The sequence below is a fragment of the Eurypyga helias genome, unplaced genomic scaffold (genome assembly GCF_000690775.1).
Source record: "Eurypyga helias isolate BGI_N326 unplaced genomic scaffold, ASM69077v1 scaffold3867, whole genome shotgun sequence".
Classification (NCBI taxonomy): Eukaryota; Metazoa; Chordata; class Aves; order Eurypygiformes; family Eurypygidae; genus Eurypyga; species Eurypyga helias.
This window is the reverse complement of record NW_010261154.1, coordinates 44,413-58,418: the sequence shown is the minus strand read 5'-3', so window position 1 is coordinate 58,418 and position 14,006 is coordinate 44,413. Positions and strand designations below refer to the sequence as shown.

General features: G+C 43.3%; 1 protein-coding gene across 1 annotated transcript in view; it reads right to left on the bottom strand.

Moving 5' to 3' along the window:
• The window catches only part of KLF12 (Kruppel-like factor 12), an 85,139-nt gene that overhangs the window by 49,908 nt on the left and 21,225 nt on the right, over positions 1-14,006 (bottom strand). The window contains exon 2 of the mRNA XM_010155266.1: positions 6,348-6,437. Coding sequence (XP_010153568.1) covers positions 6,348-6,437 — 90 coding nt within the window. The remainder of the gene's footprint in view (positions 1-6,347; positions 6,438-14,006) is intronic.

The following is a 14,006-nucleotide window of genomic DNA, read 5'->3' as shown; positions in this document are numbered from 1 at the left end:
TGCCAGGTTGAGAGCAGGAGATGGCTACCTTTTATTCTTCATAGAAGCTTCCATTTAACATGAAACAGCCATCAGCTTGCGGTGCTTCACCTGGCTTAATTAATCCAACTGATGTAGCTGCGATGTACCCTTCTGGGAGTTGTCTTGAACCCTTCCTGGCTTGCAAGAGTATTCCCCAAGCACTGCTGAAGGATATGGCTCTATCTCCTTAGGTACGTCTCACGTGGCCTTGCATCGTGCCCTGTAGGTACGCCCTCACTGGTGTTCGGGAGCAGATCTTGATGTCTTTCTGAAGAATGTCATGTATTTATAGCACTGCAGAGCAACTAATGAATCGTATCAGCTGTGTTTCTAACACCTCAGTAACATCCCTCCTCTGTTGCAAGATGAAGAAAATCAACAGAAAGTAAGAATGGCTAGTTTCTTTGCAGAAGAGGTTGATACATGTGCACTGTCCATATGCCGTTTGTTTCCCCAAATCAGTCATGCTAACCATGAAGGATCATTTCAGAAAGAAAAAAAAAAGTGCTTAGATGGAGCAGCCATGAAGGATCATTTCAGAAAGAAACAAAAAAGTACTTAGATGGAGCAAAGATTCATAAATTACAACAGCAAATACCAGAAGTGCGCTTTCTTCTAATAATAAAAAGAATACATACGCTGGATAAATAAACATAAGACAGTTCCCCAAACAGACAAGGAAAAAGCTTTGCTCCTGAGACTATTCTCAACTGAATTTCAACAGGTATTTATGGAAATCTTTGAAAATAAAATAGATTTCTGTCACTATTACCCAGGCTGAGGTAGAAGACATATATACATGTATATAACAACATAAGCATGGATGGCATTCATCAGACACAAGATGACGAGATAATTTGGCTAGAAGACGAAAGACACAGAGAACAATATTGGCTTGTTAAAGGGTTTTGTCATTTTTGTCATTCTTTTCATAATTCAGCCATGATAAGGCATGGGAATGGAGACGGATCAGGCAGAATTAGGAGCTGAATTCAGAACAAGATATATAATCTTCAAATAATGATTTGAGGGGAACAAAATGCAGGCACAGGAATGGATGAGACTGCAGATCTGGAAACAAAAAGGATGATGAAAATTAGAGGCTCATTATTCTCTGTATTTGAGGATCAATTGTGGGGCAAAAGTCACACATTCACAACACCTTTTAACATAAGCTTATGGTCCGACTCTGCAAATACTTGAGAGAGTGTGAGCTCATGTGTCTGAGAAAGTCAGACACATTTACCAGCATTCAGAAACCGGGCCACATCCTGCACTGACCAGCCAGACTTTCAGACTTCTCACTGACGCCAACCAACGCTACTACCCTTTCCTACTTTTTGACAGCAGCCATCAGCCAACGAATTCACTGCCCAGTCTGTCTTACCATTTATATTAATGCAGCCTCCATACACTTTTACAATGCAGAATATTACTTTCCAAAACAGCTTTTGGCACAGCCAAAAAATGAGTACCCCACCTTCACCTATGTGGGGAAGGACCACCTTCTTCACATCCTTCCCTGAAGCTGATTACTGACTTACAAAGATTTTACTGCAGACCAAAAGATCTAAAGCTGTACATCACTGGAGGATATTAAATGATAAGCAAATTCACGTTTCTAAAGTAATTCTACCAATTTATTAGCAATGCTAGCTCCTGTTCCACAGTAGGGGAGATAATAACGAAGCCTTGTTAAAGGGCAATGCGATATCTTTCATGTAATGTCTTTTTTTCATGTGACAAAGTCATTAAAGGAGCACTCTGTTTTCTTGAAGCTTCAAACAATAGTCTGAATTAAATCTCCTGTGCAAAATTAAGGACAGTAGTTCACTGGAAAAATAAGCATCTGTTCTTGCTAATGCTAACGGCCTTCTAAAAATCATTAAGCTATTCTAAATTGGCGACGATAAAAAAAAGCAGAACTGCTTTAACTTTTTCCAAAGCAAAGAAAAAATCCATTTCCCTTGCAAATATTTCTTTGTTCCAAATTTGCCCTAACCTGTATCTCATACACCATGTCTCCCTTAGGGCTGCCTAAATCCCCTTCTCCTACAATCATCTAGCTTGAACTCAGTGTCTTTTGAGCCCAGGTTTGTCTTCACTACGTTGATGAGGCTGTACCTCCCACGTCCTGCCCACCTCTCCTTCAGTCACAGGCTGGAAGGAACTGGAGCATGGGGCACGGCTTAAACACAGGCGTCAGCTCCAATTCCCTTTTGGCCTCAACTAGGGACAGGGCTGGTTTGCAGTGGGAGTAGCTCGCACAGCTTCATTCTCCAAGGGCTACCCTAAAATTTCAGCTGGACTACGCTTTCTTCATTCGCTCAATCCTTCTGCTGTACTGCATTTTAAACTCAGCTTCGCTTGCCCTAGATAGGTAACACTTCTGCAGTGTAACAACTGAGATGCTGTTTAAGATGACTTCTTAAAAACTTTCAGAGGTACCAGCCCAGGTTTGGACACAGAGCACCCAAACACAGTCCAAGACACAGGCTAATCATGAAACAAAGCAAAATATCTCCTAATGAGAAAGTTAAAGATGCTGTAGGTCCTGTGCAGATGGCAGAGAAGAACCTCACATTACACTTAACCTCTCCTGCAAAAAGACCAAGGACTCGGACAGGGAAACCAAAAGCCACAAGAGAATACAATGGATTGATTGCCTGGCTTGGTATCCAAATACAGCAGAAAATGTTCATCTCAGCTCCATGATTTGCTCTGTCCTGGTTCTCATCTACATCACAGGTGACTTCTACAGACAAGAAGAATTTCTGATGAATGAAATGCACGCGGCCAGATGGTGCCTATTTCACCGTAGCCACGCGCCACAAAAGGTAAGCGAAGTTCCAACTTAAGGTTAAAAGCTGGTACTGTTTGTACAAATGTTTGGGATCTTTTCCCCCTCCTACTGTGCTTCTGTTTTGGTGGAGCAGGTGTAAAAGAAAGAGGAACATCACTTCTTTGAGCTTTTTACTCCTGTGTTGTCACGTTACTCCAGTGGCCTCTGCTGTAATGGTATTTTCTACAGGTTGGTGGGTTACAGGTTCACAAACTATAAGGAGAAAGATCAATTAAAAAAAAAAGGCTTTTAATAAAGCCCCAGGATAACAATTTATTGTTTAATCATTAAACTCATCAAACTGCAAATTAAATTAAAAACCTGGAGTAAAAATGGACTTGAACGCTGTGGTCATGTCATCTGCTGAAGTAATCAACCACACCAGCACTGTATACATAACATTACAACTCCCATTTGAAGCAAGGATGTAGGCATTTAGCTCATCTCCTTGTGGCCTTTCAGCCAAACCCAGAATCACAGGGGTACCTTCTGACCCCCGCTCCTCACCAGCACTGGCACAAAGTAACTCACAAGAATATCTCCGCACCTTTGCCTTACATACATCATGTAACACATAGGATGCTGTGGGAACATGAAGGTAATGGAGCGCACCAGCACCCAAGCAGGATTTGACCCAGTCCCAGCTTGCTGTCTTTCCAAGCCTTCCTCCCTGTAACAACTGCCCAGGGTGCAATTAGACTGTCCTCAACCAGCTGCTCTCTCATCAGGTCAACACTTGACCAGTCAGGACCAGTGAGGAGGCCAAAACAATACCCAGGTTCCCCCGGCAAGGCCCTTTCTATGAATCCCACCTTGGGGGTCATGCACCACAAGAACAGCTAAACAAGTCACACCCATGGAGAAAACACCTTTTCTGGTGTACATACTCACGTGCCCTGCAGGAAAGAGTTCAAGACCCCTGCAAAAAGTAGGCACATATCCTTGGTAATCCACAATTAACTCAACTCCAATAAAGCTTTGCAGTAATTGCCTAGTCCTGCCTGGTGTTCAGCATCCTCCATGATGAAGCTTTGGCCGTTACCTTCGGAAGACTCAAAACACCATCTCAGCAAATTTCCAGTGTCTCCCTGCATACCCATACGCTGCAAGGGAGATGCAACTCTTGGGGCTTTAGGCAGCATGAAAACACAAATAAACGTGGCAATTTCAAATTCATACTACTTGGATCACGCTTTGGCTCCCACTCCCTTCTTCCCAGTGATGATATTCATCTTTCCAAACAGCTCCATGTGCTGTCTTTGGTAATCGCAGCCTCCAAACACTTGTCCCTGTTATGTCTACCAACATCTACATATTCAAAACAGTCTCTGAAGCACATGCTAAACATCTGTTTCAACCACCTTTCTCTTCAAGAGTTTAAGCTGTTTGCTGGAAAACTGCCATCCTAATGGCTAGCTCCTCTGCTAGTGAACTGGAGAATTCATTTTGTATTTATTGATTGTTCCCTAATGAAGAGTCATAAAGGTGCCAGAGACTCTTGACCAGACACTACTTAATTAGTTCCAAAGCACATAAAATCCCAAATCAAACCGAGCTCTTTGTCCAATGGCTCACTCACTGGAAAAGAAAGAGATGACATCATTTGCTGCTTACACTGAAGTCTGTAAAATTTTATTCAAAAAAAAACCAAACCCAAGGAAATTAAAAAACCTATATAAATTGTTCATTTCCTTCCAGTTCCTGAGACACCAAAAGGTTCTTCCAGAATCAAATGACACTTTGCTAAAGGAAGTATTCTCCGTAAAGGACTCAGCAATATGCATCATGCATTGAATTTATTTTAAACTAGACAAAGGCAAATACCAATATAACACTTGTCTCCTGAACAATACAGAGAAAGGTCTGTGTTACGCACAAAGACAAAACGCAATGCATCCAGAAGGTATTAAAAATTACCTCTAACAGATTTGTCTTTTCATCATTGTGGCTCACAAAATACTCCAACTTTTACGTTTTCTCAAACTATACTGTATTGGTATATTTGCTGAGGGTACTTATTCTCAAGAAGGCAGAGAGATAAGCAAGAACTCCATTAAACGTCGAGGTTTTTTTCTCTTAAACTAAAGCCTCAAAAACATCGTGAATACCTGAGCTCTCGTTGGAAGTCTTTCAAATTAAGTCACTCTGAAAGTTAATTCCCTCTCTTCCATATCATTTAAATTCTCAATTAAATAACTCAGAAAATAGCAGAAGGAAAAAAGCTGAATAACAGGAGGCAGCAAAAGCCCATCCCTATGTGGCAATAGCACTGCTTCTTCTATTATGCTCCCTACTTGTTGGAGGCATCTGTCTTCAGAGCAGCAAGGTGGCTTGGATTCTCTGGGATAACGTTAAGAGGCACACAAGGAAACGAAGATTTATGGTAAAACAAAATCCATTAAATACAGAAGTCCTTATAATAAATGTACAATCCCTGCTTGTATGTTTACAATGGGGGGCCTACAGGGAAGCTGTGGAGGGACTTTTTACAAGGGCCTGTAGTGACAGGACAAGGGGTAATGGGTTTAAATTGAAAGTGGGGAGGTTTAGATTGGATATCAGGAAGAAGTTCTTCATGGAGAGAGTAGTGAGGCACTGGAACAGGTTGCCCAGAGAAGTGGTGGATGCCTCATCCCTGGTTCTCTTCAAGGCCAGGCTGGATGGGGCTTTGAGCAACCTGGTCTAGTGGAAGGTGGCCCTGCCCATGGCAGGGGGTTGGAACTAGATGGTCTTTAAGGTCCCTTCCAACCCAAACCATTCTATGATTCTGTGATGTAATTATTACCACGTATGTAAGAAAATATGGCTAACAAGGCCAAAAACTTAGTCTCCCTCTTTCCTAAAATCTTCCACTCCATCACCAAACACCTGTTCTGCAAAAAATTCAAATTCCTATCCATAATCGGTCCTGTGTTCAGCAGTCGACGTGATACCAGCTTTAACCATCTGAAGCTTCTAGCCCTCTTATCATAATGATAAGCATATTCCATCAGAAAGAGAGCGGGTTTGCACAAACAAGAAAGTGCAGTAGGACAAGCATTTAAAGGACGAAACAACCACAGTAAGGCAAATATCCCAAGAAGGCAGAATAGCAAAGGTATGTATGGGCTTCATTAAGACACATGAATTTGGCTTCTTTGTCATAATCCATTCTTTTTTCTTGTTTTTTAAACTGCACTTTTTTTTTTATAATTGTAAACTTACACCAACAGCATCTAGGCTATCCAAGAGTATTTCAGTAAGTCTTCTGCAGAGTTTTGTTTTGTGCTGCCAGCAGATGAGATGAGATGCTTACCAGTACATCTCACAAGAAAATAAGCTCAAAACAATAGAAATAAAGAAAAAAGCAGAAAAGAAAATGACAGTACAACAGGGGGTTGTTGGGGAGGATCAGCTCCTCAACACAGGAGGATCAACCACAGAGAAGCTCAGGAAGGGTCACCAGCATGCTGCAGAGTGAAGCCACACAGAAACCTCTGCTTACCCCTTGTTCGGATTCCAGCAGCTCTGTTTTGACTCTGACTGCCGGCATCCCATCAAGCATTAACATTCTGTTCTCAAAGGCGCTGATGTCCTAAGGCAAAAAAGGACAAGGTTAATCAAAAAAATGATGAAAAAGACTTTAATTCACTGTTTTAGTTCTATGATACTGGAGAAGTTAAGTTTCTTTTAGCAGGAAGAAGTTAATGAAGATGTAATATTCATTCCAAGGAGTAGCTACCAAGTTACTACTTCTGTTAAAATAGTAAATTATACTTCCAGTTACCCTTAAGAGAACTAAGTCTTTGTAAGCAACATGGGAAAATCGTCTTCAATTACTATTTTTTAATTTGAAGTTAATCACGCAGGTGCACATATGTAAATTCCTTGCTTTAGAACTGGAAAGGAGAGCAGTGATGTCAAATAGCTTCAGGTGTTTGGCAGTATCGTCAGGTATATTTGATTTCCATCAAAACATTTGTACTTCGGTATTGGCTAGAGAAAACATACGCTGGAATTCAGGAAAGTTACAGTGAAGGTCTGTACACACACACACCCCACCCATAAATAATCACATATTGACAACACAATTTCATGTAATTTGTTATCTTGCAAAGTTATCGGTGTTTGCCAATGAAAATCTCCATACGCTCACCTCTGACACAAAAGAAAGAAGGAAGCACGTTAAAAACACGCACTGTCTTTGCAGTAATGGGCAACACATGCCGAGAGCTTCCATCCGACGAGAGAAGGGCAGAACTGTGCTTCCCTGAATCAACAGCTGTGCTACCAACATCTCATCCCGCTGTTGCTGGAGTGTTTTACAGAGACGTGCAAAACAACCTCTTGCGCCTTCAGTTCAATCCCTACCTCAACCTGAGTCCGTTGTCTATTCCAGCTGAGGCTCAAGGCTGGTGTTTGAAAGCTAGACCCTTCAGGTGCCATGCAGTTTGGACAACATGGAGAGAATTAAAAGCCATTTTAACCCTCAAGCCAGGATGTGACCTTACAAATCCAGACACCTTGGTCAGCAGTGCAGAAATACGAAGACATCGCGGCTATTTTTCACACAGCGAAAACTACAGCACGGATCGCTTATTAGTGACTCATTCACAGCCACTTACTTATCTGCAGCCCCATCCGAAAGGCAGCGCTCCAGACTGGAAACTCACCTCAGCTCTAACCATTACCTCGCAGCCCTCGGTAACCGGCGCTGTAATGGAAAAAAACGCTTTCCCCGTCTTTCACGGGCAACGGATCTGTTCAGTACTGCGTGCTGCTGTTATTCATAAGGAGTATGTTCATAGTCCTGTTTCCTATCGTGGCTGCTTCAAGGGAATTTTAAGACAAATGGTCTGTCCTAATGGAACTTCCAAACTACATTTTAAAACCTTAAATTATGATAAACATTTTCTTGTTTCCAATTAATGCACCTTCTCCCAGGATCTCCATTTCCAGGGATATAAATATTGCAGCAACTGTTTATTTTTGTATACTCCTTTACTTTATTATAATTTAAATAGCATACTGAAAAGCAGGGAAACCGATACGCCTATGCTCCAGCACGGTGCCACAGGGAGAGCGAATGACCTGCTTAAAATCCTCGTCGCCCTCGCTCTGAACCCCCTGTGTTCCAGCACACAGAGCTGCGGTTTGATCCTACAGGGCAGGCAGGAACTTGATGTGAAAGCAGATAAGCAAACGCAACAGTAAATGCTACCTCTATATTTTTTTTACTAAAAAGTAGATTTAAATAGTTCATAAAAAGCTGTAAACGCTGAAGTTGCAACATTTCAGATCAAACAAGTAATTGTCAGCAGAATACCCCTGCATTCAAACGTGTGAAGGAAGATTCAGAGGTTGCCCAGAGAAGCTGTGGATGCCCCATCCCTGGAAGTGTTCAAGGCCAGGCTGGATGAGGCTTTGAGCAACCTGGTCTAGTGGAAGGTGTCCCTGCCCATGGCAGGGGGGATGGAACTAGATGGTCTTTAGGTCCCTTCCAACTCAAACCATTCTATGGTTCTATGAAGATGTACCAAGCTGTTGAGGTGTCCCAGTCCATGCCACACTACTGCTGGATATCACCGTAGTCTGAGCATGACACAACAGAAAGACAGAATAAAAAAAAAAAAAAAAAACAACTCTTGCTATGTCTTCTCATCCATTTATTTTGTGCACCTTGATATTCAGCGTTTGAGGCATGAGGTGGGCAAAGAGCAGGATGCCACAAAACAGCTGGCTGAATTTGTTCCAGGCTTTTTGTTCCCAGCAAGGGCGGTGCACTGTTTACTTATCAGAAGCGGGTCTCGCCCAGCTCCAGCGGTTTGGATGCGGTTTGGGGTGGCAGGAGCCAGCCTGGCATCCTTCCTGCCTCCCCCGGCGCCTCTTCTGCAGGCGGAGACGTCCCTCTCCCGTCTTGATTTATACGCAGCGCAGCTGAGTTTTACAGCAGGATCAGGAACATACCATCACCAAGCTTTCCTGAGGCTGTTTAGCTCGCAGACAAGGAAGGATGAGCTGATATTGCTTGGCATCCCTGAGGAGGTCTTACCCGCCCGAACGAAGGGCCGAGGCTGGCTTGGCGCAGGCAGGAGGAGGGCGGAAGACAAAGCGCAAGCGAGGAAAGGCAGGTTTAATGAACTGTTAGAATCTGATTAGAGGCTAATGTCCCTTTTAGTGCTTTGTACCAATTTACAGCTGATATACTTGAACCATTTTTCCCCACTGGCTGTGATAAACTCATTAGTTTTAAAAATGCAAGCTAACCAGAGCCTTTGAAGTTTAAAACTGATAAATCATGAAAACCTGACTGGTTCATGTACCATTTAACACATTTACATTTAACTACATTTTCATAGTGCTCGCTTCCCCTTTTGTTCTCTAAAAAGCCCGTTTCTTAAAAGCAGCGCTCTGCCTTCAGAGCACTGGCCTGAAGAGGGAATGCTGCGAAAAGCTCTGGCTTTTGGGTCATTTATAATTCAGAGTAGCAATAACCCACAGAAGCAGATTCTTTCCAAATTATTTGATCCCTTCTGCACTGATAAATTGAAGGACATTGTGTGACACATCCTGGGGGCCTGGTAATGGCCGAGTAGATCCAGTCTGTAGGCTATACATAAGGATGACACGTTTAGCCCAATATTCGCTCAGAGAGCTGATCTTTCCAAACTGCGCTCTCCTGCTGTAACCAGCGTTTGCACTACAGTATGCTGAAAGCCATTCGGCAAAAAGGATGTAATTGCCGAGGTCTGCATACAGTGGGCAGTCATCTAAGGCAAAGGGGCTTGGCTCATCCCCACAGAAGCTGGGAGTGTGCATGGAGTTCCCTCGGGAGCCGCTCCGGTCGGCTGGGCAGATGGAGCATCCACACCTGAGCGATGCCAGGCTGCTCCAGCGCACCGTGTTAATTGATGGCACTCGGGAGACCCACCAGCAGAGACTGCCGATAGGATGTATCGAGCCAACGCGTTTTTCAGGCCCCAGTCCCCTCCTGGCTCACTCAGCCCCATCCCTCATTGACTGTGGCAGCCAACTTAGAGCCACCCAGCACTGCCCAGGTGAAGGTGACCTGGATTCATGTGACAGCCCTTCCTTCTCTGTCCTCCTACCTCCCACCCCAACCCACCTTGTAGACTCCAGTCACCCATCCAGGCAGAACACATAGCAGATGAATGTCCTAAACTGGGCACATAATCAAGCCTAACCCTGCATGACCTTACCAAAACATCTCTTTTTTTGGGTCAATAAACTAACTCGTCCTCAGAGACCAACCTCTACCTCGATGCCAGCCATTAAAGCCTTTCACTAATCATGCTTGGACATTTATTCCCTTAAGAGACTAAGTAAAACCACAAATCATACCCAGGTCCGTATGGGCAACTGCTGTATAAGCAGTTGTTACAGAAGATAGATAAGCTTTGGGGCTTCGAAGCTCATCTTCTGACAAACTATGGCCATCAATTTAGTAAAAAGGCTCTTGCCCCTCCTAAAAGGCCTACATTTTCAGTACAGTACCACTGCAACTACAACTGGTCTTTTCTCCACGTGGATGTTTTCTGTTGCAAGTTTTAACCATATTTGGCTACTTTAGAGGAAGAGAAAACAAAAACGTGCATCTCGTCCTGGTATAAACCCCACCCCAGCATACTGTAGTGCTTATTTAACTATTAATAACACTATTATGAAATTTGTCTGTGAGTAGGGTTGTGGGTTTATAGCCTAGTTTTTAATTTGGCCAAACCATACTTATAAGAAGCCTACTGCAAACTGCTAACAACAGGGGAGCTGGCATCACAACCAGCCTCCCATCCTGAGACAACACCAACTCCTCGATGACTTCCTCTAAGCACAAGATAACAGAGTCTGCATGCCTCATCCCTCCGTTCCTATCTCTGCCACTCATCAAGATTTTCACGTCCAGCTGCTCAGTACTAAAGCATCAGAAATGAAACTACACTCTCCCTGCCTTGGCCAGAATGTGATGAGCACAACCCCACACAACCCCGGGAAGAAAGCAGTGAGCTGTCTTCAGAGCACCCAGAACCCAGATCTCACATTTCCTTTGGATCGACCAACATTTACGTTCCTGTGGAAGGCAGCCTCTTCCTCCTGGTCCATCTCAGGAACACAAGAGATGATACACAGCAGCAAGGTGCACGATGCTAGGTGCTGTGTGACTAACGAAGGCGGCAGGCTTGCTTACTCACACTCAAGAGCTGCACGCCGGCGAGACAACGCCACTGGGGGTTCTGAACTTTTCCATGAGACACCGAAAACGTCCGGCTGACAAGTCAGTGTTTCCTAACTCCGGTGGGATGACCTTGGCCAGCTGCCAGACACCCACCCCAGCCACTCTCACACCCCTCCTCAACAGGACAGGGGAAGAAGGCAAGACGGAAAAGCTCATGGGTCGAGATAAAGACAGGGAGATCACCTGTGAGGTGACATCGCAGGAAAAAGCAGACTTGATTTCATGAAAACTAATTTCATTTATTGCCGGTTGAGACAGACTTGGATGGTGAGAAACAAAGACAAAAAGAACACGTCCCCCCAACCTCTCCCCCTTCTTCCGAGACCCAACTTCATCCCTGCAACCCTGCCTTTTCTGTACAAACTTAACTTCTAACATGACACTTTTGGTTTTGAGAAATGAAGTATCAGCTGGGAGAGGACCAGTCTCAAATTCAACATTACAGTTACATAAGAAGCTTCAGGTTTAAGGGGACTAATTCTGAACAGCTAAGAGCTGAGAACAGCCCTTTCGCAGTCTTCCTCTCTCAAAGCGACGACATACAACTTCCCCTGCCGCATCTTACAGTCATCCTACCCAAGTTTTATTCACATGCAGTCATTTCTTAATTCATTATATTCTCATTTTATGGTTCCAAAATTCTCATTATTTTTTGTGAAAACAATGTTCTTGATAGCTCAGAAAAACTTTTTTGAATTTTGTTTTTCTTTTTTGTATGTTTTTAAAAACATCACTGAACTAACCACGAAGTAGCCTATGCCACTTACATGCCCTGGCAGTAAGATCACCGTGTTGACTTTTCTGAACATGAATACCTTAATTTATATTACTCTCATTACTTATATTACTAGAGTGAAGTTCTCCATCAGTCAAAGCAGCAGACAGCGTAACACCTCAGGGCAAAAAATGTGAAGTGATCCACTCACGGTAAGGTTTTAGAAGATATGACAGATCTTTTTAAGTCTATGACTAGGTAAGACTTCCAAAATTCAAAATTGGTTTTTCTCTCTGTTTCAAGGGATAATAGAAGAATGAAAGATTATCATCTCTTCTCAAATATAACTATCTCCAGAGGGAGATGAAGCCAAAGAGAATGTTTTCTTTCTAGATTCTCACAGGAACGAATCACGCAACCTCAATCTCCTGAAGACCTTCATTTCCAAAGAAGCCCCTTATATACCGTACAATGAGATTTGTTAGTCACTTCAACGTAGTTATCTCTCGGGTGAAGCGTACCAGTTAACACTGCCACAGTATGTGTAAGAGCAGTTCATTCCAAAAAGTGAAGGAAACAACTATCCGATAGAAAATAAAAGTAAATTTATGTGGCTAGAAGATAATCACTCAACTGGGAGTTCTGCCAGGGAATCGGGGTTAACAGCCCATGTCTTGCCATAAGATCTTCATCATATGTAATTATGTCTATAGCTGTGTGAAATGTTCATAATGAAAGCAGGGACTCTGCTAGTTCTGCATTTTACTCCAAACTTGAATTTCCAGTCCAATTCACCAGAAAAGAAAAGGATCATTTGCATTTATTAATGCTTCAAGGAAAATCGAACCAATCTCTTAAGAGAAAAATAAAAAAGGGTGAAACTTTAACTTCACACTGTTTTCATGTGCAACTGGGTGGGGTTGATTTGAGTCTGTCCCAATCCAAAACGAAATTCCTTTAGGGAGAAGAGAACGCAGAGTTTGCAGAAGCCTGGGTAAACAATATGGACATAGAAGCTGCGGTTTACATCTTATCTAAAAACCAAAAGCTTAAAACACCACAGCAACAGACTTCTGGAAGTACGCTGGGACAGCAGCTCAGCACGCGAGCGTGCAGAACAATGATTAAAGCTAACAAGAAGGTTATTCCTCACAGATCCACACATCTCCCACTGGTCTGCTTGTTAGCCCTGAACAGAGCTCAGAGTGGACCCACACGCAGTGTGTGAATTCCCATACGTCACCTCCCATCACAGGAGGGCATGGGAGGAGGGCAGTCTAGGTGCAGGTATACACATCACGGACAAGCATCTGCACGGTATCCAGTGATCACGGAGGCATCACAGCTCACATCCAGGAAGGCCTCCGTGCGTGGTTACACCTATCACAGCCTCCCATGCCAGGCAGAGCCAGACCTCAACAGCAGTGACGCCTTGATGATGTCAGCACTTGAAAAGCACGTGCAATGGTTGGCCATCAGCTCGTGGTACCCTGCTGAGATCCTCATCTGATGCACCAAACCACGTCCGGTTGTATCCCGCTGCTACCACCGCAAAGATACACACAGGCTACGCAAGCTTCTTCAATTCCTGTTCTGGTGCCTAGATCCCTTAGGGAAAAAAAAACACACCACACTAATTTTGCAGGGAGCAGGTTTCCAAAAGCTGTTAAGGAACCAAGTCCCTAAGGATGTAGCTATGTTTTAATTTGCTGTGTATTTTTACAAATTTGTCTCAAGAGAAAAAGTTCAAGTCCAGGTAATATTCAGAAAAGAGAACCAAGATCTCACGTTTCGTTTCTAAAGCCTTTTTGGTTTGTTTGGGTTTAAACTTGTTTTAGCAAATGTAAGTAAAACCAAGGAGATGTGGTCAGCTTCCAGGTGACAGAGGAGCATCAAGCGCATTGGCAAGTAGAGGCCAACCTGCTCTTTCTCAGGCTCAGCAGGGAACCCTGTCAGCTTAAGAGTGTTTAAAATCCCTTCACAGCAGCCCTGCTCTCCTGACACTTCTGTCTCCGCAAAGAACTACTGATCATTCCTGCAGCGTGTCATTCAGACACAAGTCCCAGAGCCATACATTCAACTTTTATCAACATTAATGGCTTCATTGTTTTTCTTCTAATACAGATTCACAAAATATTTGATAAGATTTTTGTGAATACCAATAGATTCATTAAGTATTTCTGGATATTCTTTACCTT